Source organism: Rhinatrema bivittatum, chromosome 9, assembly GCF_901001135.1.
Source record: "Rhinatrema bivittatum chromosome 9, aRhiBiv1.1, whole genome shotgun sequence".
Lineage (NCBI taxonomy): Eukaryota > Metazoa > Chordata > Amphibia > Gymnophiona > Rhinatrematidae > Rhinatrema > Rhinatrema bivittatum.
The window spans coordinates 11,651,903-11,678,990 of record NC_042623.1 but is presented as its reverse complement, the minus strand read 5'-3'; the positions used below and the strand labels follow the sequence as shown (position 1 = coordinate 11,678,990).

Genomic DNA, 27,088 nt, shown 5'->3' with positions numbered 1-27,088 from the left:
ATCACTCCATGGTGCATCCTCATCTTGTGTTCATATATCATACACACACAGAATGCTGGGGATTATTAGGAAAGGAATGGAGAATAAAACAGAGAATATCATAATGCCTCTGTATCACTCCATGGTGCATCCTCATCTTGTGTTCATATATCATACACAAACAGAATGCTGGGGATTATTAGGAAAGGACTGGAGAATAAAACAGAGAATATCATAATGCCTCTGTATCACTCCATGGTGCATCCTCATCTTGTGTTCATATATCATACACACACAGAATGCTGGGGATTATTAGGAAAGGAATGGAGAATAAAACAGAGAATATCATAATGCCTCTGTATCACTCCATGGTGCAACCTCATCTTGAGTATTGTGTGCAGTTCTGGTCACCACATCTCAAGAATGGGCCTTTCCTAACTCCAACATTATTTAACTCCCATCAATCAACACACTTCGCTAGCAATATCATTAATAGCCACCTCTTACAATGTTATTATATGTAGTTATCTGATCTTCATCTTCCTTCTTAATCCAAGTTCTATATTCCCTTGTTACATGTAACTGCTTTTTCTGCACCATTGTTCAAGTTGTTAAGTTTTATTTATTATAACTGCACTCCTGTTTCTTGTGAACCAGCATGATGGGACTTTCGTCTTGAATGTTGGTATATAAAAGTCTTAAATAAATAAAATAAAATAAAAGAAAGATGTAGCAGAATTAGAAAAGGTACAGAGAAGGGCGACCAATATGATAAAGGGGATGGAACGAGTCCCCTATGAGGAAAGACTAAGAGGTTAGGACTCTTCAGTTTGGAGGAGACGGCTGAGCGGAGATATGATAAAGGTCTATAAAATAATGAGTGGAATAGAATGAATAAAAGTTAATCAGTTGTTTACTATTTCAAAGAGTACAAATATTAGGAGGCACAAAATGCAGTTACAAGGTGATACATTTCAAATTAATAAGAGAAAATATATATTTTTTTACACAATGCATAATTAAGCTCTGGAATTCATTGCCAGAGGATGTGGTGAAAGCTGTTGGTGTAGCTGCGTTTAAAAAAAGATTGGTTGACGGACAGATTGGTTGACGGACAGAAGACAATGTGTGATGGTAATTGGAACCTTCTCTGAAGAGAGAGCGGTTTTACGTGGTGTACCACAAGGATCGGTGTTGGGACCGGTCCTGTTCAATATCTTTGTGAGCGACATTGCGGACGGGATAGAAGGCAATGTTTGTCTTTTCGCGGATGACACTAAGATCTGCAACAGAGTGGACACGCCGGAAGGAGTGGAGAGAATGAGACGGGATCTAAGGAAACTGGAAGAGTGGTCGAAGATATGGCAGCTGAGATTCAATGCCAAGAAGTGCAAAGTCATGCATATGGGGAGTGGAAACCCGAATGAACTGTATTCGATGGGGGGGGGGAAAGGCTGATGTGCACGGAGCAGGAGAGGGACCTTGGGGTGATAGTGTCTAATGATATGAAGTCTGCGAAACAATGCGACAAGGCTATAGTAAAAGCCAGAAGAATGCTGGGCTGCATAGAGAGAGGAATATCGAGTAAGAAAAGGGAAGTGATTATTCCCTTGTACAGGTCCTTGGTGAGGCCTCACCTGGAGTACTGTGTTCAGTTCTGGAGACCGTATCTACAAAAAGACAAGATGGAAGCGGTACAGAGAAGGGCGACCAGGAAGGTGGAGGATCTTCATCGGATGACGTACGAGGAGAGATTGAAGAATCTAAATATGTACACCCTGGAGGAAAGGAGGAGCAGAGGCGATATGATACAGACTTTCAGATACTTGAAAGGTTTTAATGATCCAAAGACAACGACAAACCTTTTCCGTAGGAAAAAAATCAGCAGAACCAGGGGTCACGATTTGAAGCTCCAGGGAGGAAGATTCAGAACCAATGTTAGGAAGTATTTCTTCACGGAGAGGGTGGTGGATGCCTGGAATGCCCTTCCGGAGGATGTGGTGAAGACCAGAACTGTGAAGGACTTCAAAGGGGCGTGGGATAAACACTGTGGATCCATAAAGTCAAGAGGCCGCCAATGAAGAGTGGGTGACTCGCCAGAATGATGGCTACTGCCTGGAGACAATACCCTTATTCAATAAACGTACACATGCTTACTGTGACTCCAACATCGTTCTAGCTTCAACAGCAAGAGGAAATGTGGAATAAAGGATCGGCACTCACAAAGGGGGGAGTAGCTGGCTTGTTACGGCGGTTACTACCCCAAACCAAATAAGCCTGTTACTTCAATTTCTATGCATATACAGCATAGTTCTCTGCTTCAACGGCAGGGGAGAAGAAAAAACTGATACTACACACATCCAGCAGAGCTCTCTGCTTCAATGGCAGGGGAGAAGAAAAACAACCAATAAGGGCTGTATAACATAGTCTGAGTAAAACAAATAAGCATGGGTGTAGCTTGCTTATTGCGGCGGTTACTACCCCTACTACTCCTAACTAATCAAGCTAGATATTTCACTTGGATGCAGCTCCATCACTGCTTTCTACATTAATGGTGGGGGTGGAAGGGAAATAGAACCAAGAGCTAAGAGAAACAGATAAGTATGAGAGAAAAAAGTGTGTGAAGCTTGCTGGGCAGACTGGATGGGCCGTTTGGTCTTCTTCTGCCGTCATTTCTATGTTTCTATTTGGACAAGTTCCTGGCAGAAAAGTTCATAAACCATTAAGGTGAACTTCCCTGGGATAAGCAGCATGGATACTATCTACTCCTTGGGATTCTGGCAGGTACTTGTGACCTGGAAACTGGGCTTGATGGACCTTTGGTCTGACCCAGTATGGCAAGTCTTATGTTCTTATGCCTTTAAGTTTTTAGGGATCTGCAGTTTGTCCCATATCTTTTTTAAATCATTAACTGTTCTTGCCTTCTTTACCTCTTCTCGAAGGGCATTCCAGTCATCCCCCACCTTCTCCATGAAGAAATATGTATTTATTTAATTTATTTATTTATTTATTATTTTTATTATACCGAGTTTCATGATATGAATCACATCAACCCGGTTTACAATTAACAATGTGAATAACTGCAGAGAGTAACATGGTAGAACATTTCCCAATTCGACATCAAAAATAATAAGAAACTTAACAAATAAAAACATTGTAACAATATTTAGGATGTGAGGAAGTTACAAAAAACAAGGAAAAATAACTAGGATCTGAAAGGGGAGGAAATTAAAGAAAGAATATTAACATTTTAGCCAACTGTATCAATTAATAAATATGTATAAAATTATAAAATATAGATGGGTAGGAAAGATTGACCAAATATGAATTGTAGTGAAGTATAATAATATGTTGTTGTCACTGCGTGTGAAGTTAGTGGGTTTTTGTTACAGTTCACTAACTTTTGTGTTTATGCTGATGGGTGGAGAATTTAATCCAGTTCTGGGAATGCTTTTTTAAAAAGCCAAGTTTTTATTTCCTGATATTGCTTCAGATTCATCTCCCCCCGCGCTTCATATCGTGACCCCTAATTCTACTGTTTCCCTTCCAAAGGAAAAGGTTTGAAGTTTGAGCATCGTTAATATCTAACAGGTATCTGAAGGTCTGTATCACATCTCCCTTGCTTCTCCTCTCCTCCAGGGTATGCATATTCAGGTCCTTCAGCCTCTCCTCATAAGTCATTTGATGGAGACTCCCCACCATTTTGGTCGCCCTTCCCTGGACCGCCTCCATCCTGTCTCTGTCCCTTCCGAGATACGGTCTCCAGAATTGAACACAGTACTCCAGGTGAGGCCTCACCAAGGACCTGTACAAGGGGATCATCACTTTCTTTTTCCTGCTAGTTATATACTCCTTGTTCTATGTAATAGCATTCTTACATGCATGTTAATGTTAAAATGTAAACCGAATTGATTTGTAACTCTGCTACATGAATTTCGGTATATAAAAATGCTAAATAATAAATAATAGTTATCTCTCTCTCTATGCAGCCCAGCATCTTTCTGGTTTTAGCTACTGCCTTCTCACATTGCTTCGCTGCCTTCAGATCACCAGACACAGTCACTCCAAGGTCCCTCTCCCAGTCCATGCACAGTAGTCTCTCACCCCCCATCACGTACAGCTCTTTTGGATTACTACATCCTAGGTGCAGGACTCTGCATTGCTTGGCATTGAATCCCAGCTGCCAAATCTTTGACCACTCTTCAAGTTTTCTTAAATCACTTTTCATTATCTCTTCTCCTTCTGGCATGTGCACTTTGTTGCAGATCTTAGTATCATCTGCAAACAGACAAACTTTACCTTCTATCCCTTCCACAGTATCACTCAAAGATATTGAACAGTACTGGTCCCAAAATCAATCGCTGTGGCTCTCCACTTAACATATATAGTAAGTTATACAGTGGCAACCTTATTTGTGGCTACAATGCAGATATTCATTCCATGCGGCAAATATTCAGGACCTGAACAGCAAAACAAAATGCAGCCTTCTCAGACTGCTAGACGCATGGAAAATCTCCAGGGCCAGGAAGGCTCTCGTAAAAAGCTAAGTCTGGGGCAATTAATTCTTGTGGACCCATTAAACATCTAGTTCACAATTAGGACTCAAGTCTTTGTGGTTCATTTCCCCACTAATAGACATCTTGGTGAGGAGGGAGGAGGTGGCAGATAAAAGAAATGTAGCAAAACTCTGGGCTTAGTCAGATGGGTTGTATAAACCTCGAGATTTCCATGTGCAGAATAAAAGCCCATCAGCACCATAAAGAATGGTAAGCCATGCAAGAAGTCTTTTTAAAGTCTCCCCCGTTTTATTTTATCAAAGCACGAAGAACAGCTTGAAAATAAAACCAAATCCAAAGCAAGCAGACTAAGCAAGCTCTGTTTAAGCAAAGCACTGGATTGCCTGTGAAGTTACATGAAGGACCCGAGCAGAACTTGCCAATAGGAAAATGAGATTTGCTTCTCATGTAATCAGAGGCTCTGGTGGCAAATTAAATAATTTAATACTGAGAGCATGAACAAAGAAAGAAGAGAGCGGAGGGGAGGGACGACGACCAGAGAGCAGCTTGGGGCGATAACATTAAAAATGGTCAAGATCTGGAAAGCTGAGCACAGAGAAGACTGGTGCACCAGAGCTGCCAACCTCCGTACTGATGATCAGAGGGTACCCTCTGTTCTCATCAATTAAAACTTAAAAGGCCAGGCCCTTGCTATATTTGTTTGGTTTATTGACCTCAGCAAGCAGTTAACTGCTTTTAATACTACACATGAAATTACAGCTTGTTTGTGAGGCTCATAAATACATTAACAGCAGCTAAAGATAGAAGGCAAGCCTGGGCTCTCAAGGCTTTATTGCTGAGATGCAAAGAGAACCAGTTAAAGGTGGTTTTATCTAGCGAGTTAAGTAAACATGGCAGGCCCCAAAGAACCATCACACTAGCAAAATACTTCGGAGAGGACATCAAGCACCATAAAACTAGTTGAAACCAATTTACATTAAGACTTTGAACTTTATGGAGATCAGACCAGTGTCTGAAGCCACCGCTATGCAGAGAATGCAAAGGCAGATGTAACTTTACAGGCTGGTCAGGAGATACAGCTACAATGCAACATGGAAGCTAAACAGGGACTGGCGAGCCAATAGTCTGGACATTTCCAAGACGCTCGCCAAGAATGAGTGTGCAATATCAAGCAGCAACAATCAAAGCTGGGGTGAAGGAGCGATAAACCATTCCCTCCCTCCCCTGCTAATCTGGATTCTATTCATTGAAAGAAGATTTCCACACACTTTGCTATTTCATACTTCTAAAACCATCCATGCTGCCATCTCTTGGGTGGATGGAGCCCTGAATGTATGAAAACAGTAGCTAGGGCAGGGCCAGTAACATGGGACCTCGAAGGGAGTGGCAGAGATTGTAGATGTGAGATAGTTTGTATGGTCTTTTTCTGCTGTTATGTTTCTATGCACACAGCATCTACATACAATCAATCCCAGGCCACAGTTACTGGGGGGAAAAAATGAGGAAGGGAAAAAAGGTTAATCAGGGTTCAGATGTATTAAAACCACACTGGGAAAACACCCAACAGTATCAAAACAATGCCATAAAAATGGATGAGGCTAGAACTGTCCATATAAAATTACTGCCTCAGGGGCAATTCAATTAGCAGGACTTAAAATATGCCTGCAGGGCTGCTGTCACACTGTCACAATATCATTAGTGTCTGCAGAGCACTCTGACATTCCTTCTGACAGTGTGACAGCAGCCCTGCAGGCATATTTTAAGTCCTGCTAATTGAATTGCCCCTGAGGCAGCTCTATGAGCGAAACTCGGCCAGAGTCGGGCATTGAAATAAAGGGCTTCTTCTGATCGTCCAATTCTCATTGTCTCATTGTCTTTACTGTATCACAGCCAACTGGATCGGCTTCCGATTTGCTTTTTGGGTCCATATAAAATTACTGCCTGCAAATGTGACTAATTCAAGAAGCAAAAGAGAGCAACTTGTGCTTTAAGAGTTCATGACTGTCTGAAGATCTTGAGTCTGTGTGATTTGCCACCATTTCATGCAAGTGAATGTTACGGTTTACAATACAAATAATCTGTCAGATGATCTGGCATGTGTCCCTGATCAGCCCATATCCTCTGTCCCAAACGCTCCACTCCCAATCCCACAGAAACAACAGCAGAAGAAGACCAAACGGCCCATCCAGTCTGCCCAGCAAGCTTTCACACTTTTTTTTCTCTCATACTTATCTGTTACTCTTGGCCCTTAGTAACCTTTTGGTTCTATTTCCCTTCCACCCCTGCCTTAATGTAGAGAGCAGTGCTGCATCTAAGTGAAGTATCTAGCTTATTTGGTTAGGGGTAGTAACTGCCACAATAAGCAAGCTACTTCCACGCTTATTTGTTTACCCAGACTATGTAATTCAGTCCTTGTTGGTTGCTGTCTGAATATAAATCATCTTTTCTTTATTCCCCCTGCTGTTGAAGCAGAGAGCTACGCTGGATATGCATTGAAAGTGAAGTATCAGGCTTATTTGGTTTGGGGTAGTAACCACCGTATCAAGCAAGCTACTCCCCGCTTTTTTGTGAATGCAAATCCTTTTTGCCACATTTCCTCTTGCCGTTGAAGCATAGAGCAATGTTGGAGTCGCATTAACCGTGTGTATGTTTATTGAATAAGGGTATTATTTCCGCAAGCCACCCTCTCTTCATTCACATCCTCTAGACTTTATGGATGCACAGTGTTTATCCCATGCCCCTTTGAAGTCCTTCACAGTTTTGGTCTTCACCACTTCCTCCGGAAGGGCATTCCAGGCATCCACCACCCTCTCCGTGAAGAAATACTTCCTGACATTGGTTCTGAGTCTTCCACCCTGGAGCTTCAAATCGTGACCCCTGGTTCTGCTGATTTTTTTTCCAATGGAAAAGGTTTGTTGTTGTCCTTGGATCATTAAAACCTTTCAAGTATCTGAAAGTCTGTATCATATCACCTCTGCCCCTCCTTTCGTGTACATATTTAGATTCTTCAATCTCTCCTCATAAGTCATTTGATGAAGACCATCCACCTTTTTGGTCGCCCTTCCCTGGACCGCCTCCATCCTGTCTCTGTCCCTTCGGAGATACGGTCTCCAGAACTGAGCACAGTACTCCGGGTGAGGCCTCAACAAGGCCCTGTACAAGGGGATAATCACTTCCCTTTTCTTACTCGATACTCCTCTCTCTATGCAGCCCAGCATTCGTCTGACTTTAGCTATTGCCTTGTCACATTGCTCGCTTACTTCAGATCGTTAGACACAATTACCCCAAGGTCTCTCTCCTGCTCCATGCACATCAGCCCTTCACCCCCACTGAATACAGTTCTTTTGGATTTCCACACCCCATATGCATGACACTGCACTTCTTGGCATTGAATCTCAGCTGCCATATCTTCGACCACTCTTCCAGCTTCCTTAAATCCAGTCTCATTCTCTCTACTCCTTCCAGCGTGTCCACTCTGTTGCAGATCTTGGTGTCATCCGCAAAAAGAAACCTTACCTTCTATCTCATCCGCAATGTCGCTCACAAAGATATTTAACAGAACCAGTCCCAATACAGATCCCTGTGGCACTCCGCTTAACACCGCTCTCTCTTCAGAGTAAGTTCCATTTACCATCACACGCTGTCTTCTGTCCGTCAATCAGTTTGCAATCCAGGTCACCACCTCGGCACTCACTCCTAAGCTTCTCATTTTATTCACCAGCCTCCTGTGCGGGACCGTATCAAAAGCTTTGCTGAAATCCAAGTAGATTACATCAAGCGCTCTTCCTCGATCCAATTCCCTAGTTACCCAGTCAAAAAAGTCAATCAGATTTGTCTGTCAGGACAAATCTGGTGAATCCATTCTGCCTCTGGTCCAGCAATTCTCCTGACTGTAGATAGTTCACTATTCTTTCTTTCAGCAGGGAATACCTAATAGGGCCATCAACATGCATTTGCATGTTGCGGGCGCTATTAGGTTCGGCGGGTTGGACTCGCGTTTTCGTCCCCTTACTGAATAAGGGGTAAGGGAAAACGCGCGTCCAATGGCGTGTTAACAGTGCACTCCATCGGAGCAAACTGTACTGTATGGGCCCGATTGTGCTTTTATCAAAGGCAGTTATGTAAAGGAGACATTAGGGCCACAGCTGCAGCCTTAGTCACCCCTGCTCTGGGAAAGATGTAAACGGAATTTTTTAATCAATTTGAGACAAAGGTAGGTTTAATAAATGCCACAATCACATTTAATTTTGCTCTGCTGGTTTTGAATTTCCCTTCCCCACAATTACACATGCTCATCCTTGAGAATATCTCAGGTACAAGCAATGACTATTATTGGGGCAATTTGTCACTCTTTGAAGATTAAGTCAAATTGCTTGACCATACTGACATTGAAAACCACAATTTAACCCCTTAAAGACTAGATTTTTCTTACAAACATTTTCAGGAATAAAAAGTCCCTTACTTTCTAATCAAGGAATACGAATAAAGGAATGACCTTATGTATGGTAGGATGGCCACATACGGGGAGATAATGGAAGGCTGGCCTGATGTGCTGCTACTACCGCAGGTATCCAGGCTTACCTGCCATGCACAGTGCGTGGAATTCACCATTTGTACTGGATCCTGATCTGCCGCTGCTAGTGAGCGTATGAGCAATAAAATAAAACTGTATTGACACTGCAATCAAGGAGGATGGTAAAGAGTGCACGCTTGCTGCACAGATACTGCGCAAATGGAACTGATTTTACAAGCCTTTACTACTAATTTATCCAAGATAAAGCAGCTGTGAAAGGAGATAACATGGCCACAGCTACATACACAGGAGCTCTGGTCTGAACAGACTGCATGGGAGAAATGGGAGCTCAGCTGGAAAAACCTCTAAGGCGATGCTTTTCTTAAACACATACTCAGGTGTGTGTTAAAGAATATTTTCCATAGCTTATCTTTGTCTTTCCATCAATATGTCATTTTATATAAAACAAAATAAAAGAGCAGTGAAGATTTCTTACTTCTTCTTCCGGTTCATTCATCTCACTTTCATTCCCAGACTGTTCTTCTGTCTCGGCTCCCCTGTCATCCTCTTCCTCCTCGTCTTCATACTCCAGGGTTTCTCCTGATGCCAAGGAGTTTTTGGAGTCTTTGTCATTCATGAGACCTGGCCAACGAGAAGCAAGGCATTAGAAATCAGACCGCAATCTCCAAAGCTCTGCACAAGGATCACACCAGGGAACAGTTTTATTCTAGGCCGACTCTTCCTTACTGCTGAAAAGTGGAAGATATTTTAAAATGTTTGCACACTCAATGTTTGGTTGTTTACACTGGAAAAAGCTGAACTGGCCCCAGAGCACTACGAGACCCTCCTCCATGGGATTACAGAATACTTCCAGGATGCGGTCATTCTCCTGGCAGAAAGATGTAAGCTAACCTGCTAGTGGAGGAACAAAGAATGTTTGTAGCTGTGCATGTGTTATTTATTTTGCTAGGTTTATAAGACTGCCTTTCATATAAAATCTCAAGGCAATGATGTCCATATAGGTGGCTTAAAAGCAGGCCCTCAAAGAAAGGGATCAGCCTTCTGAAGGGAGGAAACACTTTAAATATAATGCACTAATTCTCTAGGAGTGACAAGCCCTCTCCTAAGGCAGCAGTGCTGCTCTATCAGCAGCCTCCCAGGGGCTCCAACAGCAATAGACCGATAATAGAGCAGCAAATGGGGCCAAGAATATCAGCACCAGCAGCTCATAAGAATGTAACAAATGTTATGCTGGGTCAGACCAAGGTCCTTTCAAGCCCAGCATCCTGACTCAGAGAGGCCAGTCTGGGTCACAGGTATCCAGCGAATCCTAAAAAGGAGAGCTATTTAAGGTTACTCACTCCCAGAAATAGAAGTAGCTTTCTTTAGTCTATCCGGTTAATAATGTTTTATTTAGGTTCTGTTTTACAGGCACATCAAAGCGGGCTTTTCTTCCAGGAACTCGTCCAAACCCTGCTATGAAAGTTGCTTTGACCACGCCCTCTGGCAACAGCTTGATTAAGCACAGAGTGAAAATGTATTTTCTACCCTTTGTTTTGAATTTGTTAGTTTCATGGAGTGTCCCCTTGTTTTACTGTGTTTAAAAGGCTAAATAACTGTATTTACCCGTTCCACACCACTCATGATTTTGTAAACTTCTGTCATGGCCTCTCATAAAAGGAAAGCCTTATTTTGTTGCTTTTCTCTATAATTTTTCTAGTTCTGCTATGACTTTTTTGAGATGAGGTGACCAGAACTGCACACAATATTCAAGGTGCGGTCACACCATGGATCAATATTTTCCGTTTTATTCTCTGTTCCTTTTCAAATCATTTGTTTAACGTTAGTGCGCATTAAACCATTTATTTATTTAAAAAGATTTATACTCTTCATCTATTATCCAAAGCAAGGGAGAATAAAAATATACAGAACACTACTTAATGAGAAAACCTGCAACAAAATAAATCCCCAAATAAAAAACGCAGAGACTGTAAGGAAGCAACATAATGATGCCTACACCTCAAATGACCGTGTAAAGAAAAATGCTTTCAGAACATCTACCTACAAGATAATAGTTGCAGATTCTTGGGCAGCACATTCCAGATAGCCATCCTGGGACTTTCCACCAGATGAGGGGGATCTCAAGCAGATTACAGTCAGCCAATCGTAATGCATGATAGCAGAGATCCAAGGAGAGGTATTATTGTTCAAGAACTTGTCCATTAAGGACACCACCTTACATGTCATTCGCCATGTCACAGGAAGCCAGTGCAGCGACTGAAGAGCTAGTGAGACATGCTCCCTCATACCAGGATTAATGCTCACACTGGTGAAGAGATCTAAAGGTGGTTACAGGAGTCCACTGGTGATAACGTTAATTCTTACAACACAGAGCGAAAATCTCAAGGATTTAAAAATGGTTTCAGTTTCTGGACCATTAATTTTAAGATGCTGTCTTTCATGAAGTTTTTACTCGGGCACGTAATGATAGATCCGACTCAAGTCCCTAACCTTAGAGGAGGTGGGGATTGAACCCTCAAATTATTGTATGTTAAAAGTTTAGATGTATATTAAATCATTTAGCTTGTCTCTATATAAAAGGTGCAATGCACACTAAATGAAAACAAACACATTGCTAGTATGTTCTAGATACTCTCCATGGGAGGATAGGCTAATGGGAACATGTGAATGCACCTTTTCTAGTTCTGGTCAGAGACAATCATTTCTCCCATGGGAGAGACTTCCTTTAACAAATTACAACCAAACTTTGCAGCAAACATGCTGGTTCCAATAAGCCTTTCATCTAGGACTTAATAGCTTTCAGAATGTGCTCTTATATTATGCTTTCTTTATTTTATTTTTTTTTATTTCTTATGATTCTATTGACTGATTTTTATTTTATTTATATTTTTACTGTTTTAGTAATTCTGTGTGTAGTTATGTTGTTCACCATGCTGACCAATATTTTGGAATTGTGGTTTATAAATTTGAAATAAATATTCTAATCATAAGTCACATTCAATGGTCTGGCTTGGAAAAAATGTCCCTCCATAGAAGTGCCACCTTGTTTTTCTCTGTGATGTGCTCTTTGTTGTGTGTAAAGACTTATTCTTGACTAACGTCTGACTCGTTTCACCAATGTATTATCCCAGTAACTACACTATGTAAGCTGGCAAGAAATCAAAATGAGCTTCTCTTGGCTTTACTTTGTTGTTATTGGACTGATGCAAAGTTCAAAAGCTATTACAAAACTCTGCAACGTATTAAGTATGTTTATACAATTGTGTCACAGTTTATATATACATGAATATTTTCAGAGATTAAAACAGCAGTTTAACCAAAACATGAAATGTATTTCTGTTTTTATGTATCACCTTATTTTCTTAACAAAGAATCCAAAGTGGAATATATTCTAGTAGCAATAAAAATACAGAAGTATAACATAATATAAAAATATAGAGCAGTAAATAAAACTGTAAAACGACCCATCCCTTCCCCTACTCTCACTAGGGAAGTGGCAGTATATATAACACAACTAAAAAGGGGAAAAACACTCCAACCCAAATTACACTGCATATAAAATACAAAGCATACTAAAACCTGTAAAATACAGCATAGCAAAATATTAAACACCACCCATTCTACAAACTAGCAAGTAAAATAAATATTAAACACCATCACAGAAAACCATCCATACATCCCGAGTTCATTTTGAATGTCTCCACAGAATGTGTTTGTTGAGAAGCATCATGTCTAGGACTGGTCGTAAACTCCTTGACGACGAAGAATATCTGGAGTAGAAACCCTGCATGTGTTGTGATGAAGGGATCAGCTCCATTGCCTGATGTTTGAGAAGCAATCGCAGGAACTGGATCAGGATGGGGAAGTGAACAGTGTGGAAGGGATGGGGCTTGGGAGAAATACAGTTGGTACCCATACTGCACAATCTTGAGGATCTAGGAGTCCTTGGTCAATGACATTTCTCCAGAACATGTTGGATCCAACTCACTACCGAAAGGGAAGGAAGAGGATTGGTTGAGGGGATCAAATAGGAGGCCCTGGTTTAGGCTGGGCCTATTGAGCGGTTTTCAGTTGACAGCGCTCACGCTGTCTAGGCCTGGCTGGAAGCTGCTGTTGTTGCTGGGCCAAAAGCAGTGGAAGTCTGTTCTGCTGAAAAGGATGGTGAGGTCTGTTAAAATAAGGACTCTATAGATAATATGGACACTGCAGCAGAGTGACTAGCTCAGGTGCTGTGGAGAGACAGACTACACTGCCACATTCCAGTCTTATCTGGGAGCCTGCTTCTCAAAGTTTCTCTCCAAAGAGGTTGTTTCCCAAGCACGGGAGGTCCATCAGCTTTTCATGGATGACCTCACGCCATGCCATGCGGTGTGCTCCGATGGAAGCTGCAGAGGTATGCACAGCAGAATCAAATGATTAGTACACAGAACAAAGCAGGTGTCTTGAACAAGGGGGAAAGCCGAAAGTTATTCAGCAGTGCATGGTTCGGAGGAATGTATCTTTGAAGGATACTAATGAAACAGGAGAGTTAGGGCATCCCAACAGAGGTTCCAATAAAAGCAAAAAATAGTCCATGTGCCTATAAGAATCACCTGAGCTAAAGAATTCCAAATTAACCCTATCGACTGAAAAGCAGGTTGTTAAACAAAAGATCGCACTTTGAAATGTCTGTATGCCAATGCCAGAAGTCTAAGAAGTAAGATGGGAGAGTTAGAGTGTATAGCAGTGAATGAAGACAGACATAACTGGCATCTCAGAGTCCTGGTGGAAGAAGGATAACCAATGGGACAGTGCTATAATCAGGGTACAAATTATATTGCAATGATAGGGAGGATCAACTTGATGGGGGTGTGGCACTAAGTCCATGAGGGTAGAGAGTCCAACAGGATAAAGACCATACAAGATACTAAATGCTAAGTAGAATCTATATGGGTAGAAATCCCATGTGTTTTGGGTAAGAATATAGTGGTAGGAGTATACTACCGTCCACCTGGCCAAAATGGTCAGACAGATGAAAATCAGGGAAGCTAACCAATTTGGCAGTGCAGAAATAACGGGCGATTTCAATTACCTCAATACTGATTGGGTAAATGTAACATCAAGACATGCTAGAGACAAAGTTCCTGGAGGGAATAAACGACTGCTTCAGGAACCAAATCAGAGAGGGAGCTATTTTAGATTTAATTCTTAGTGGAATGCAGGATTTGGAGAGAGAGGTAACAGTGGTGGGACCACTTGACCATAGTGATCCTAACATGATCAGATTTGAACTAATGACTGGAAGTGGGACAATAGGCAAATATACAGCTCTAACACTAAATTTTCAAAAGGGAAACCTTGATAAAATGAGGAAAATAGAAAAAAAACCTGAAAGTGAAAGGTGCAGCTGCAAATGTTAAAAGAGTACAACAGGCGAGGACACTTAAAAATACAATCTTAAAAGTGCAGTCCAAATGTATTCCATGCATTAGGAAAGGTGGAAGGAAGGCAAAACGATTACTGGCATGGTTAAAAGGTGAGGTGAAAGAGGCCATTTTAGCAAAAAAAAAAAAATCCTTCAAAAATTGGAAGATGGATCCATGTCAAGAAAATAGGAAAAAGCATAAGCATTGTCAAGTTAAGTGTAAAACATTGATAAGACAGGCTAAGAGAGAATTTGAAATGAAGTTGGCCGTAGAGGCAAAAACTCATAATAAAAAAACTTAAATACAAATAAAAATATATCTGAAGCAAGAAAACTGTGAGGGAGTCAGTTGGATCGTTAGATGACTGAGGGGTTAAAGGGGCTCCTAGGGAAGATAAGGCCATTGCAGAAAGACTAAATTAATTCTTTGCTTTTGTGTTTACTAATGAGGATGCTGGGGAGATACTGGTTTCTGAGATGATTTTCAAGGGTGTTGAGTCAGATGAACTGAACCAAATCATTGTGAACCTGGAAGATGTAGTAGGTCAGATTGACAAACTAAAGAGTAGCAAATCACCTGGACCGGATGGTATGCATCCCAGGGTTCTGAAGGAACTAAAAAATGAAATTTCAGATTTATTAGGTAAAATTTGTAACCCATCATTAAAATCATCCATTGTACCTGTAGACTGGAGGATGGCCAATGTAACCCCAATATTTAAAAAGGGCTCCAGAGGCAATCTGGGAAGCTATAGACCAGTGAGCCTGACTTCTGTGCTGGAAAAAAAAATCGCAGAAACTATTCTAAAGATCAAAATTACAGTGTATCTGGGAAGTCTTGCCTCACAAATCCGCTTCATATTTTTTGAAGGGGTTAACAAACGTGGATAATGGTGAACCATTAGATGTGGTGTATTTGGATTTTCAGAAGGAGTTTGACAAATCCCTCATGAGAGGCTTCAAAGAAAACTAAAAATTCATAGGATAGGAGGCGATGTCCTTTCGTGGATTACAAACTAGTTAAAAGATAGAAAACAGAGTATTAAATAGTTAATTTTCTCAGTGGAAAAGGGTACACAGTGGAGTGCCTCAAGGACCTGTATTAGGACCCATGCTTTTGAATATATTTATAAATGATCTGGAAAGGAATAAAACAAGTGAAGTAATCAAATCTGCAGATGATACAAAATTATTCAGAGTAGTTAAATCACAAGCTGATTGTGATAAATTGCAGGAGGACCTTGTGAGACTGGAAAACTGTGCATCCAAATGGCAGATGAAATTTAATGGATAAGTGCAAGGTGATGCATATAGGGAAAAATAACCCATGCCATAGTTACACAATGTTAGGTTCCATATTAGGTGCTACCACCCAAGAAAGAGATCTAGGTGTCATAGTGGATAATCTTTGGAATTGTCAGCTCAGTGTGCTGTGGCAATCAAAAAAGCAAACAGAATGTTAGGAATTAGGAAGGGAATAGTGACTAAAACGGAAAATGTCATAATGGCTCTGTATCGCTCCATGGTGAGACCACACCTTGAATACTGTGTACAATTCTGGTTGCCGCATCTCAAAGATATAGTTGTGATGGAGAACGTACAGGGAAGGGCGACCAAAATGATAGAGGGTATGGAACTGCTCCCCTATGAGGAAAGACTAAAGAGGTTAGGGCTGTTCAGCTTGGAAAAAGAGATGGCTGAGAGGGGTTATGATCGAGGTCTTTAAAATCATGATGGGTCTAGAATGGGTAAATGTGAATCGGTTATTTACTCTTTTGGACAACAGAAGGACTAGGGGCACTCCATGAAGTTAGCATGTAGCACATTTAAAACTAATCAGAGAAAACTCTCTCACTCAATGCACATTTAAACTCTGGAATTTGTTGTCAGGGGATGTGGTTAGTGCAGTTAGTATAGCTGTGTTTAAAAAAGGTTTGGATAAGTTCTTGGAGAAGTCCATTACCTGCTATTAATCAAGTTGACTTAGAAAATAGCCACTGCTATTACTAGCAACGGTAACACGGAATAGACTTAGTTTTTGGGTACTTGCCAGGTTCTTATGGCCTGGATTGGCCACTATTGGAAACAGGATGCTGGGCTTGATGGACCCTTGGTCTGACCCAGTATGGCAATTAATAATGTTCTTATCCTCTTCTGCATCCCAAAAAAGGTTGAGGATGTGTATTCTGGTGAGAGGAAGGTAGGCATAATTTTAGCTTCTGAAAACCATCATGAAGGTGTAAAACTGATGGATCATTGTGAGCAAAAATCATACCCTCTGAAAAATTCTATCTAAAATTGTCCCGAAGTTTATGACTTTAACCTGAGGGAATTTGGAGTGAATGTGGGTTCTTTGCCTTCTTCATAGCAGATTCAAATGATTGGTATGGCAAGTGCACCACACCAAAGCTTGTTGGGACTCTGTACTTGAGGTCCAATTTTCAAGCAGTGGGGTACCTGAAATACCCCCTGGATCAACGTTACTCTTCGTATCTATGTTCCTACATTCACTCTAAGAGTAGATTTCTTATACATATATCATCAGGGTTGTGCACTTGGTTGAGGCTAGAGAGTGAGTGTGTGCCTTTTTAGTGGCAGGTCCCACATTTCTGAATAACCTTCCCAAGTAATTGCATCTAATAGACCCTGTTCAATTCAAAAAAGCACTGAAGATATTTCTTTTTCGGCAGTTTTTGAGGAGGACGTTGTCTAGTGTCTGATAATAGTATTCTGGCTTGTGATGAAGGGATCAGCAGGCCTAGGCTCTTACGCATCTACACTTTCTTCTGAGTTACCAGCAGTTCTCATGTCTCAGTATGTTTGTACTCTATTTGTTATGATTTTTAGTTCTTTTAATATGTTTCATGTACTTGTTTTTTGTTAATTTACTTATTTTTACTTTATATATTACCATTTATTGATATATCTTTCTATGGAATCCTCTTTGAACTATGGAATATGCTAAATACAAGTCGTAAATAAATAAGTGCTTTTGATAGCCCTCTGTTAGGGAATTAAGAAGGGAAGAACTGGATGGTGAATTACCTAATTAAACAGAAACAAATACATCTCCACATGGACTAGGATCACATTCTTCAATTACTGTACTCGTCAAGGTCCCCAGAAACAAACAAAAATTGATGACCTATGTACTTTTATTCCTGGGAGACACAGTGAGGACAATCAGTGGTGCTCTGCTGAGACAGAAGAGGTTCACTGAGCCCAGCATCCTCTCTCCAGAAGAGCCTATTCCATGAAGAGGGAGGCAGACACACTGTAGGCTATCCAGCTAAACAATGGTCAATGGACCTATCTTCTAGAAACATAGCCAAAATGTTTTTAAATTTGGCTAATTTACTAGTCTTTACCCATTCTCTGGCAGAAAAGTCCTTTTTTTTTTTTTAACTGTTTAATACATTTTCTTCTCAGATATTGTAAATACCTTAAAACGGTGAGGAAGAAATAACTATCATCACTCTTATTATTTGGAGTCAGTACACCAACTGATTTACAAACAACTACAAGTGCCACAGAAATTTAACCCCTTTTATATTAAAATTTACTGTTAAATGCACCGATATAAAGGTTAAGAAAAACAGCGGAGTTGCTTACCTGTAACAGATGCTCTCAGAGGACAGCAGGATGTTAGTCCTCACACATGGGTGACATCAGATGGAGCCCCGATACGGAAAACTTATGCCAAAATTTCTAGAACTTTGGCTTGATACACTGAGCATGCCCTAAACCACATGTCCTCTCCAATCTTAACATAAAATTAGATATAAATAAAAAATTCGGAAAAACCCAACTTCATGGATTGGCGGACGGGTTTCGTGAGGACTAACATCCTACTGTCCTCTGAGAACATCTGTTACAGATAAGCAACTCTGCTTTCTCAGAGAACAAGCCGGATGGTAGCCCTCACACATGCGTGAATCCCTAGCTAGAGGCTGCTCCCCAACAGACATCCAACCAGGTGCCAATGGACACAAAAAAGGTGCTGTTGGTAATAGAGGGGAGGGGGGGGGGGGGGAGAGATAGTCTGAACTCAAACAGGCCCTAGGTGGGGAGAGCAGAGTTCTACACCTCAAATAAATTCCAAAGGACAGACTGGATAGGGTTGGCTGATGTAACAGTATGTTTGGCCAGACCCTAGTGAGATGTGAATGTGCAGCGAGAACTCCACGTCACAGCCTTGCAGATCTCCTCTATGGGAACTGCTTGCAAGTGGGCCACCGACACTGCCATGGCTCTTACAGAATGAACCTTGACATGACACCTAAGATACAGTCCCACCTGGGCATAACAGGAGGTGCAATCTGCTAACCAACTAGATAGTGTCTTGTTTGGCAACAGCAACGCCCAACCTATTCCTATCAAAAGAAATAAAACGTTGGGTGGACTGTCTATGGGTTTCTGTCCGCTCCAGATAGAAGGCTAAGGCTTGCTTGCAGTCCAAACTGTGCAGTGCTCGTTCGCCTTTGTGTGAATGATGCCTGGGAAAGAATTTAGGAAGGGCGATGGACTGGTTAAGATGGAAGTCCATCACCACCCTGTCATGAAAAAACTTAGTGCAAGGTGAATAAGTCACTAAGGCCTGGAGCTCGCTGACCCTGCACGCAGAGATGACCGCCACCAAAAATACATCCTTCCAGGTCAAGTAATTCAGGTCATAGGAGTGCAGTGGCTCAAAAAGAGCTTTCATCAGCTGAGCTAGTACCTGTTTGAGGTCCCAAGACAAAGGGGGAGGCTTCAATTGAAGAAGGCCCCACATGAATCATACTTCAATAGGCTGTACAGAGATGGACATACCATCTGCACCTTGGTGGTATGCGCCAACTGCACTGAGATGAACTCTTAACAGAGTTGGTTTTACCCAGCTTCTGACAGGTGTAGAAGGTAATTAAGCAGTTTTTGTGTGGGGCAGGAGAATGGATCTAGGGCCTTCTGCTCACACCACATGGAAAAACTCTTCCATTTCAGTCCATAGGACTTTCTAGTGGAAGGCTCTCTAGAAGCCACCAGGACCCAAGACACATATTCAGAGATTGAATGGTTGCAGAATTAACCTCTCAACATCCAGGCTGTGAATGACTGGGTCTAGAGGTTGGGATGCCACAGCCTGTTCTGATATTACATGATGAGATCTGGGAAAGTCCCCAGACTGATTGGTCTCTGGATGGACTACTCCCATAGGAGTGCAAACCAAACCTGTCTTGGCCAATAAGAGGCTATGAGGATCACAGTCCCCTTGTCCTCATAAAGCTTCAAGAGAGTCTTTGCCACTAAGGAAATCTGAGGATATGTGTACAGAAGACCCTTGTCCCAATGACAAGTAAGGGCATCCAAGGCTGGTTTGTCATCTGACCTTGACAGGGACCAGAACAGAGGCGACTTGCTGTTGCACGGTAACATGAATAGATCTATGTCCAGGCTCCTCTAGAGGCAGAATATCCGATTCGCTACTCCCTGGTCCAGAAACCACTTGTGGGGCCTGAAGCCTTGATTCAGTCTGTCCACTACCATGTTCTCCGTCCTAGCCCGGTACTTGGCCCTGAGCACCATCCTGTGGGACAGGGCCTATGACCAGATCTGGACTGCTTTCTGACAACAGTAGGTACGATCCCATGTGTCCCTGCTTGCTGACATACCACATGGCTACCTTTTCCTTGGTTTGGATCAGTACAACTTTGTTGGACAGCCAATCTCTGAAAGCCCATAGCACGTACCTGATCGTCCAAAGCTCCAGTAACTTGATCTGACAACAGCTTTTCTGAGTAGATCAGAGACCCTGCGTACTGAGTTCACCTACATGAGCTATCCAGCCTAGGGTGGACGCATCCCATGGTTAGGACAATTTGGGTAAGAGGACTTTGAAAAGAGATCCCCCATTCCAGATTTGATAGTGCCAGTGACTCTGATGCAGTTAAGGAGGTTCTGCGTGGCCTGGCACCACTGCGACCTCAGGATCCATTGGGCTCTGCGCATGTGTAAAACGTGCCGAGGAAGTGACATGAATGGTTGCAGCCACATGACCCAACAGCCTCAGCACATCACGTTGACACCTGCTGGCTCTGCCTCAATGGTCGTCAGAATGATAGCCCTTTGACGAGGCAGGAAGGCCTTGGCCTGAGCCGTGTCTTGCAGGGCTCCTTTGAAGTCCAATTGAGTTGACAGGCCAAGATGGGACTTTGGGTAGTTGATGACAAACCCTAGTGACTCCAACACCCAGATGGTCAAGCATATGGACCCAATGGCCCCTACCTGAGATGTGCTCTTGTCCAGCTAATCATCCAGATAGGGGAAAACATGCATGCGCAGCCTGCAGAGGTGTGCTGCCACAACAGCCAGGCATTTTGTGAAGACTCGTGGGGTTGATGCTAGCCTGAATGGCATCACCTGGTACTGGAAGTGCTATTTTCCCACCACAAATCAGAAATACTTCCTGTGACTGGGGAAGATATCGATGCTAGTGTATGCGTCCTTTAGATAGAGGGAAAGTTTTCCACAAGGCCAAAAAGCCAAAGTGAGCTCACTCACACCGTGATGCTTACAGCTCCGCAGAAAGAGACTGGAGAGGGATCCCGAGTGGAAGTGTGGTTTAGGGCATGCTCAGTGTGCCAATTCAAAGTTCTAAAAACTCTGACATAAGTTTTCTGTGTCGGGGCTCCGTATGATGATATCACTCATGTGTGAGGACTACCATCCTGTTTGTACTCTGAGAAAAATAAATATTAAAAATAGATAAGGTGATGCCTTTTTACTGGACTAACTTAATACACTTCTTGACTAGCTTTCAGGAATTAATGTTCCTGAGGTCAGAATAGAATGAGCAAAAGATATTACCAAAAATATAAGTGACTCATAAAAGGCATTCCAGTTACAGAGGTGAAGAGTATTCACTATCGGCTGAATTTTCGAATGGCCATATGCGCAAATATCGGCATTTATGCGCATGGCTGCGGGCCCTGTGCGCGCATTTTCAAGAGGGCCCAGCCATGAGCATAAACGCCAATATGTGCTCGATTGCAGGGCCTTGAAAAAGGGGTGGGCAGGAGGCCAGCTGGGTCAGCGGCCATTAGCTGTTGTCCTGGGGAAGCGCGCGTCAGCAGTCGGCCGGTGCACACAAGTTGCTTCTGCTCCAATGGAGCAGCAAGTACAAAAAAATAACAAAAATTCTTTTACTTAGGAGCAGGGGCCTGGGGAGAGGCCTGATTGCGTCGCTGCACATAATTTGGTAAAATCTCCCCCCACCCTGCGGCGTGGCCCATGGATTTTATAACATGCGCGCGTGCACCTTTTAAAATCTACCCCAAGGCAGCAGCTGAACTGTAAACATAACCACAGCCTTCTTCAGAATTTGTTTCAGTCCTTGTGTCCCAGGGTCATTTTGGTTTTGTATTTGTGTGGTATGTGGTTCCCAGCCTGTTAATTAAAAAAGGGACTCCTGAATGATCATCAAATTACAGCTGGATCCATGGGCACTTTTCTAAGGTCACGGTCCTTGCCCCAAGAGATTTAACCAGTAGCTTACAAGTCCTTCCTATGAATGGTGCGAGAGAGGCACAGTTCTCTGCCAGCCCCCAATATGCTTGCTCATACTTGGTGTTGTATCCTTCCAGAAACACAAGACTGTCAGCTATTAAACTACGCCAAAGAACAAAAGAGAATCACACCGATTTAGAACTAAAAGACTTAAACGGAGGTCATTTGGTTTTGGGATACTTTGTAAATGATTGCAACGATGTTCATTTACATATTAATTGTACCTGTCTAATGTCACTGTGTTCAAAGGGAAAAACAAAACAAACAAAAAAAAACCAAAACTTTTCCAACTAGCAAAGTTTTCCCATATCTGTGTTCTGTACTAGAATTACTTACACAATATTTGGTGATCACACATTCCTAACCATTGCTCAGGGTACTTTGTAATGGATTAAAAAACCAAACACAAACAAACCCCAAGATCTTTTTAAAAGCTACAGTTTGCATGCTATTGCACATGGTTCCTTTCAGATTCTTTCCCCAGAAAAAAACCCTTCCTAATTTGGGTTAGAGAAAAAGCATGCAGCAGTGGGAGAAAAACTGTGCAAAGCACAATGGGTTCGTGTAACATGCTTTACAACTGTGGATGGACGAGTTCCAGTTTAACTTGGGTCAGGAGAGAAATTCATTTGGTGATCTGCACCATAAAACACCGACAAAACTTAACAGTGTAACCATTCTGCTTAGGAATCGAAGACCTCAAATAACATTTTACAGCGTTCTGCAGATACAGATGAGCATCCCAAGCGACACACACTTTTACATTTGTTCCTTCAAGAATCCTGCTGAACAGTAATTTGAATCTAACATTTCCAAGGGGGCAGAGGCAGCTGTGCTCATTTGGAAGAATGCGGCATGCATTAGATGGGGTGCACCATCAAGGTACACGAAATGCCAGACCTTGCCACAGACACCTTATTTTCCTGCTACAGTAATTACTTACCTAGTTTTATTAAGAATTCACGCTCTAAATCCTGCACTTGTCGGACTGATTCATCCAGGGAGTTGCAGAGTTTCATCTTTGGCCTTAATAGTTCCAAAGTGTCACTGATCATATAATCGATGTCAATAGGGAAAGGGTGATCTTTTGTCCAAACGTCTAGATTTTTCTTCCACCAAATATATCGCTGATTAAAAAAAAAAAAAAAGATAAAAATCAAAGTAACTTTTACTGACCGCGTGACACACAGTATAAGCCACATTTCCATGTAGAAGGATCTACATTTATGCCACAGATAAGTCAATTTCTGCACCTCTAAAGGTTTGAGACTCATTTAACCTCCCCAGCCCCCTTTAGAACTTGCAAGCTCCTGTGCACCTCTACCCTTTCTCCCCAAAATAGTACATAACCATCTCCTGCATTATCTATAAATATTCATTTAATTCATATTTTGCTTCTGTGACTGGTCAGCCACTTCAAAGCAGATTACATTCAGGTAGAGTAAGTATTCCCCTTCTCCAGAGGGCTTACAGGCTAAGGGGGACCATTTTCAAAAGGATCTGTGTAAAAGTAGCAATCTTCAAAGCCATTTTATATGCTTAAAGTTCACTTGCGCCCATAAAACCCATTTTAAGCATCTAAATCCTTTTGAAAATTACCCTCTAAGTTTGTACCCGAGGCAGCAGAGGCTGAAGTGACTTGCCTAAGATCACAAACAATGTCAGTGTCATTTGAACCCTGGTTCTCTAACCATTAGGCTACTCCTCTACAACTTGAGTAAAGGCATGGGGCCGATGCATCTGACTAAAGCCATTATTTAATCATCAACATATACACCTACTGATCCTTTTACAAATCTGTTCCCCCTGCATAACCTGACCCTATGGCACTATGGGTTCATTTCACTGTAGACTCCCTTTTTTAAATATAGTAAACTGGCAGATTCCTCCTGCTCCAGTGGACTTCCAGCTCTGCTAGAATCATCCTCTTCTCGGATTATGGTATCAGAACCTTCATACACAAAACAATCCAAGAAAACGTCCCCTTTTTTAAAATATATCATTAATACTCAAGTTTATATCGGTCCATCGTACTAAGCACTACCTGTCAAAAGACCTTCACTGCTTCTCATAATCAGTCCTGTTACCACATTTTTTTTTCTTTTTTTTTTTTTTATCCTTTTTGCATATAAAATTGTTATCCATCTTATCTTATAATGCCGCTGTTGTGTTAGATTTCTTTCAGTTCTCCTGACATGTGCCGCATTTTGAGACTCTCGTCTACATCAGGGGATATTCCATAAGTATTTTTCGTGCAGCATTTTATCACTTTTTTTTGTTTTATATCTTTTTTATTTAAGATTCATAATTGGTTATTTGTTCATAAAGAGTGGTTACAAAAGTTAACAGGTGTAACAAACTGGACAAGCATAACATATGGATGTCAGTAACTATAGCAGAACCAGTGAATAAATAATCCAATATACAATGCGAGTGCTTGTAGACATACAGTAGTTCATAGTCAACCCTAGACACACTCAATCTGGAGCAAACCAGGTGCTATAAGATCCATAGCATACTTGTGAAGATAATTTGGAATATACCTTTAGAGTATGCCATCAATGGCATATACTTGAACCTTGAACTTTAGATATGTCTAATGTCTTTGTCTTTATTCCCCTCTCCCTGTGCCCCCCTCCCCTACTAGCTCTCAATGTATGTTTTTAAAGAGAAACTGTGGAACAATCATAAACTGATCCTATAAAAAGCAGAATACATTTCTCAACAAGAATTTACAGGAAGGAATCCCAAAATACATATCAATAACCAATTTTGAATGTCCCATCATTAATGATTATGATCGTCCTTATGGACCAGATGGCAGGTACTGTAATGAGTAGACTATGTTTCGGAGTAGAGAGCAGTAAATATTTTCCTGATCTCCGCCGACTGCAACGCCAGAAAAGGGTCCCATAGTTTCTTGATTCTTTGTCGTTTGGGTGCAGTGTCTTAGTCGAAATAAAGTCAAAGGTAGCTAATTTTAACATCTTATGTAACCAATGCTGATATGCTGGCGCTTCCGCGGAAAGCTAGACACACAATATAGTGTGCTTTGCCATTAGAGCTGCCAGGTCAAAAAAGCATTTTATCACTTATTTTTAGACGCCATCATCCTCACCAGAACCAGAGGATGATGGCATCTAACAATAAGTAATAACATGCTGCACGAAAAATACTTATGGAATATCCCCTGATGTAGACGAGAGTCTCAAAATGCGGCACGTCGGGAGAACTGAAAGAAATCTAACACAACAGCGGCATTATAAGATAAGATGGATAACAATTTTATATGCAAAAAGGATAGAAAAGAAAAAACATGTGGTAACAGGACTGATGATTAAGCCAGCAGTGCTTAGTACGATGGTCCAATATAAACTTGAATATTAATTATATTTAAAAAGAGGAATGTTTCTTGGATTGTTTTGTGTATGTATGGCATTTTAAGTGACCCTGGTATATAATCATAAGCCTTCAACCATAACTGCTTGGGGGATTTCCCACATTTTTAACCCGTGTGACAGTTTTTGGTCAAAGGCCACATACAATATCCCCCAATGACCACAGGGTGTCTTGTTTTGTGATCACTGGGGCTCTGTGAACGAGTAGAAGCTGGGCTCGGGAACAGAACTCAGGTCTCCCGCATGGTGGTGCACGGCACGGACACTAAGCCCACCCCTGCTGGAAAGGAGTTACATAGCGTGGTCAATCAGACGGCTTCTTTTGGCTCCCTCTAGCTCTTATTTTATGATTTTCTGAAACTCTACATTAGAATTAAAATGGACAGGAAGACATAATCTACCCTTCCTTCTCACCCGCACACTCCAGGCATAGTAATAGTTCCTTCCCTCTCCCTGGCATCATCATCATCCTGCCTCTCCCTGGCTTCTTCCACCGCAGCTTCAGTCCTCCTCCAGTTTCTCCACCCCTTTTCATTTTACTTATTATTTGACTTATATTCTGCCTTTCAAGCACTTCAAAGCAGATTACATTCAGGTACCATTGGTATTTCCCTATCCTCAGAAGGCTGGCAACCTAAAGGCCTGATTTTCAAGAGCATTCACATGCTTAAAACTGGGCTTTTCGTGTGTAAATAAATGCACTTTACCAGCACTAAGTGGCTTTTGAAAATGACTATATGTTATGTTATATTGTACCTGAAGCAGTGGAAGGTAAAGTAACTTGCCTAAGATCACAAGGAGAGGCAGTGGGATTTGAACCCTGGCTTCTCTGGCTCGCAGCCTTTGCTCTAACCCCTAGGCGGCTTCAGCAGTGATAGAAAAGATTCACAGCACAGGACCAGAGCAAGCCCCTTCTCCTGCACGGGACTCCTGTAACCAAGACCCCCTGTGCAGAGCCTGCTGGAGCACTTCTTCTCACATATATTCAGGGTGATCCAGTACCGAGCGGTAGGAAGAGCTGCGTTAGTGCCTACGGCACCCGCGGTTACCGCCCGCACAGTGCAGCTCACCTACCGCTCGATCCTGAAGCCTAATTATATGTAAATGTAAGCCGCGTCCGAAAAGCCTTAGGCCCGCGCAACCAGGATACTGGATAGAGCGCCTATACAGGATCCTGGGTGCGCGGGCCTAAGGCTTCACGCCACGCTGGTATCTGTCATTTCAAATGTCAGATTTGAAGTGATGTCGTGACGTCACGTCTTCAGCGGCCAATTGCACGCTTTCCCCGTGCAGGCGGCCATCTTTGTCTTCATCGGGAGGAGCTACGATCGCATGTGTTCCTGATGATGGCTTCAGAAAAGTAAGTTGCTTCGCCGCTGTCAGTGTCCCCCCTCCTCTCGGAGCAAGGCGGCTTTTCGCGCCCTGCTCCGAGAGGAGGGGGGACACTGAAAAGTCGCTTCGCCGCTGTCTTCGCCGTTGTCAGTGTCCCCCCTCCTCCCGGAGCAAGGCGGCTTTTCCGCCCTGCTCCGAGAGGAGGGGGGACACTGAAAAATCGCTTCGCCGCTGTCTTCGCCGTTGCTTCGCGGCTGTCAGTGTCCCCCCTCCTCCCGGAGCAAGGCGGCTTTCCGCCCTGCTCCGAGAGGAGGGGGGACACTGAAAAGTCGTTTCGCCGTTGCTTCTGCGCTGTCTTCGCCGTTGCTTCACCGTTGCT

At 42.3% G+C, this 27,088-nt stretch overlaps 1 protein-coding gene across 3 annotated transcripts in view; it reads right to left on the bottom strand.

Moving 5' to 3' along the window:
* The window catches only part of UPF2 (UPF2 regulator of nonsense mediated mRNA decay), a 201,823-nt gene that overhangs the window by 56,326 nt on the left and 118,409 nt on the right, over positions 1-27,088 (bottom strand). For all 3 annotated transcript variants that reach the window (XM_029616810.1, XM_029616809.1, XM_029616811.1), the window contains exons 16-17: positions 22,923-23,106; positions 9,506-9,651 (exon numbers count right to left, since the gene is read on the bottom strand). In XM_029616810.1, coding sequence (XP_029472670.1) covers positions 9,506-9,651; positions 22,923-23,106 — 330 coding nt within the window. The remainder of the gene's footprint in view (positions 1-9,505; positions 9,652-22,922; positions 23,107-27,088) is intronic.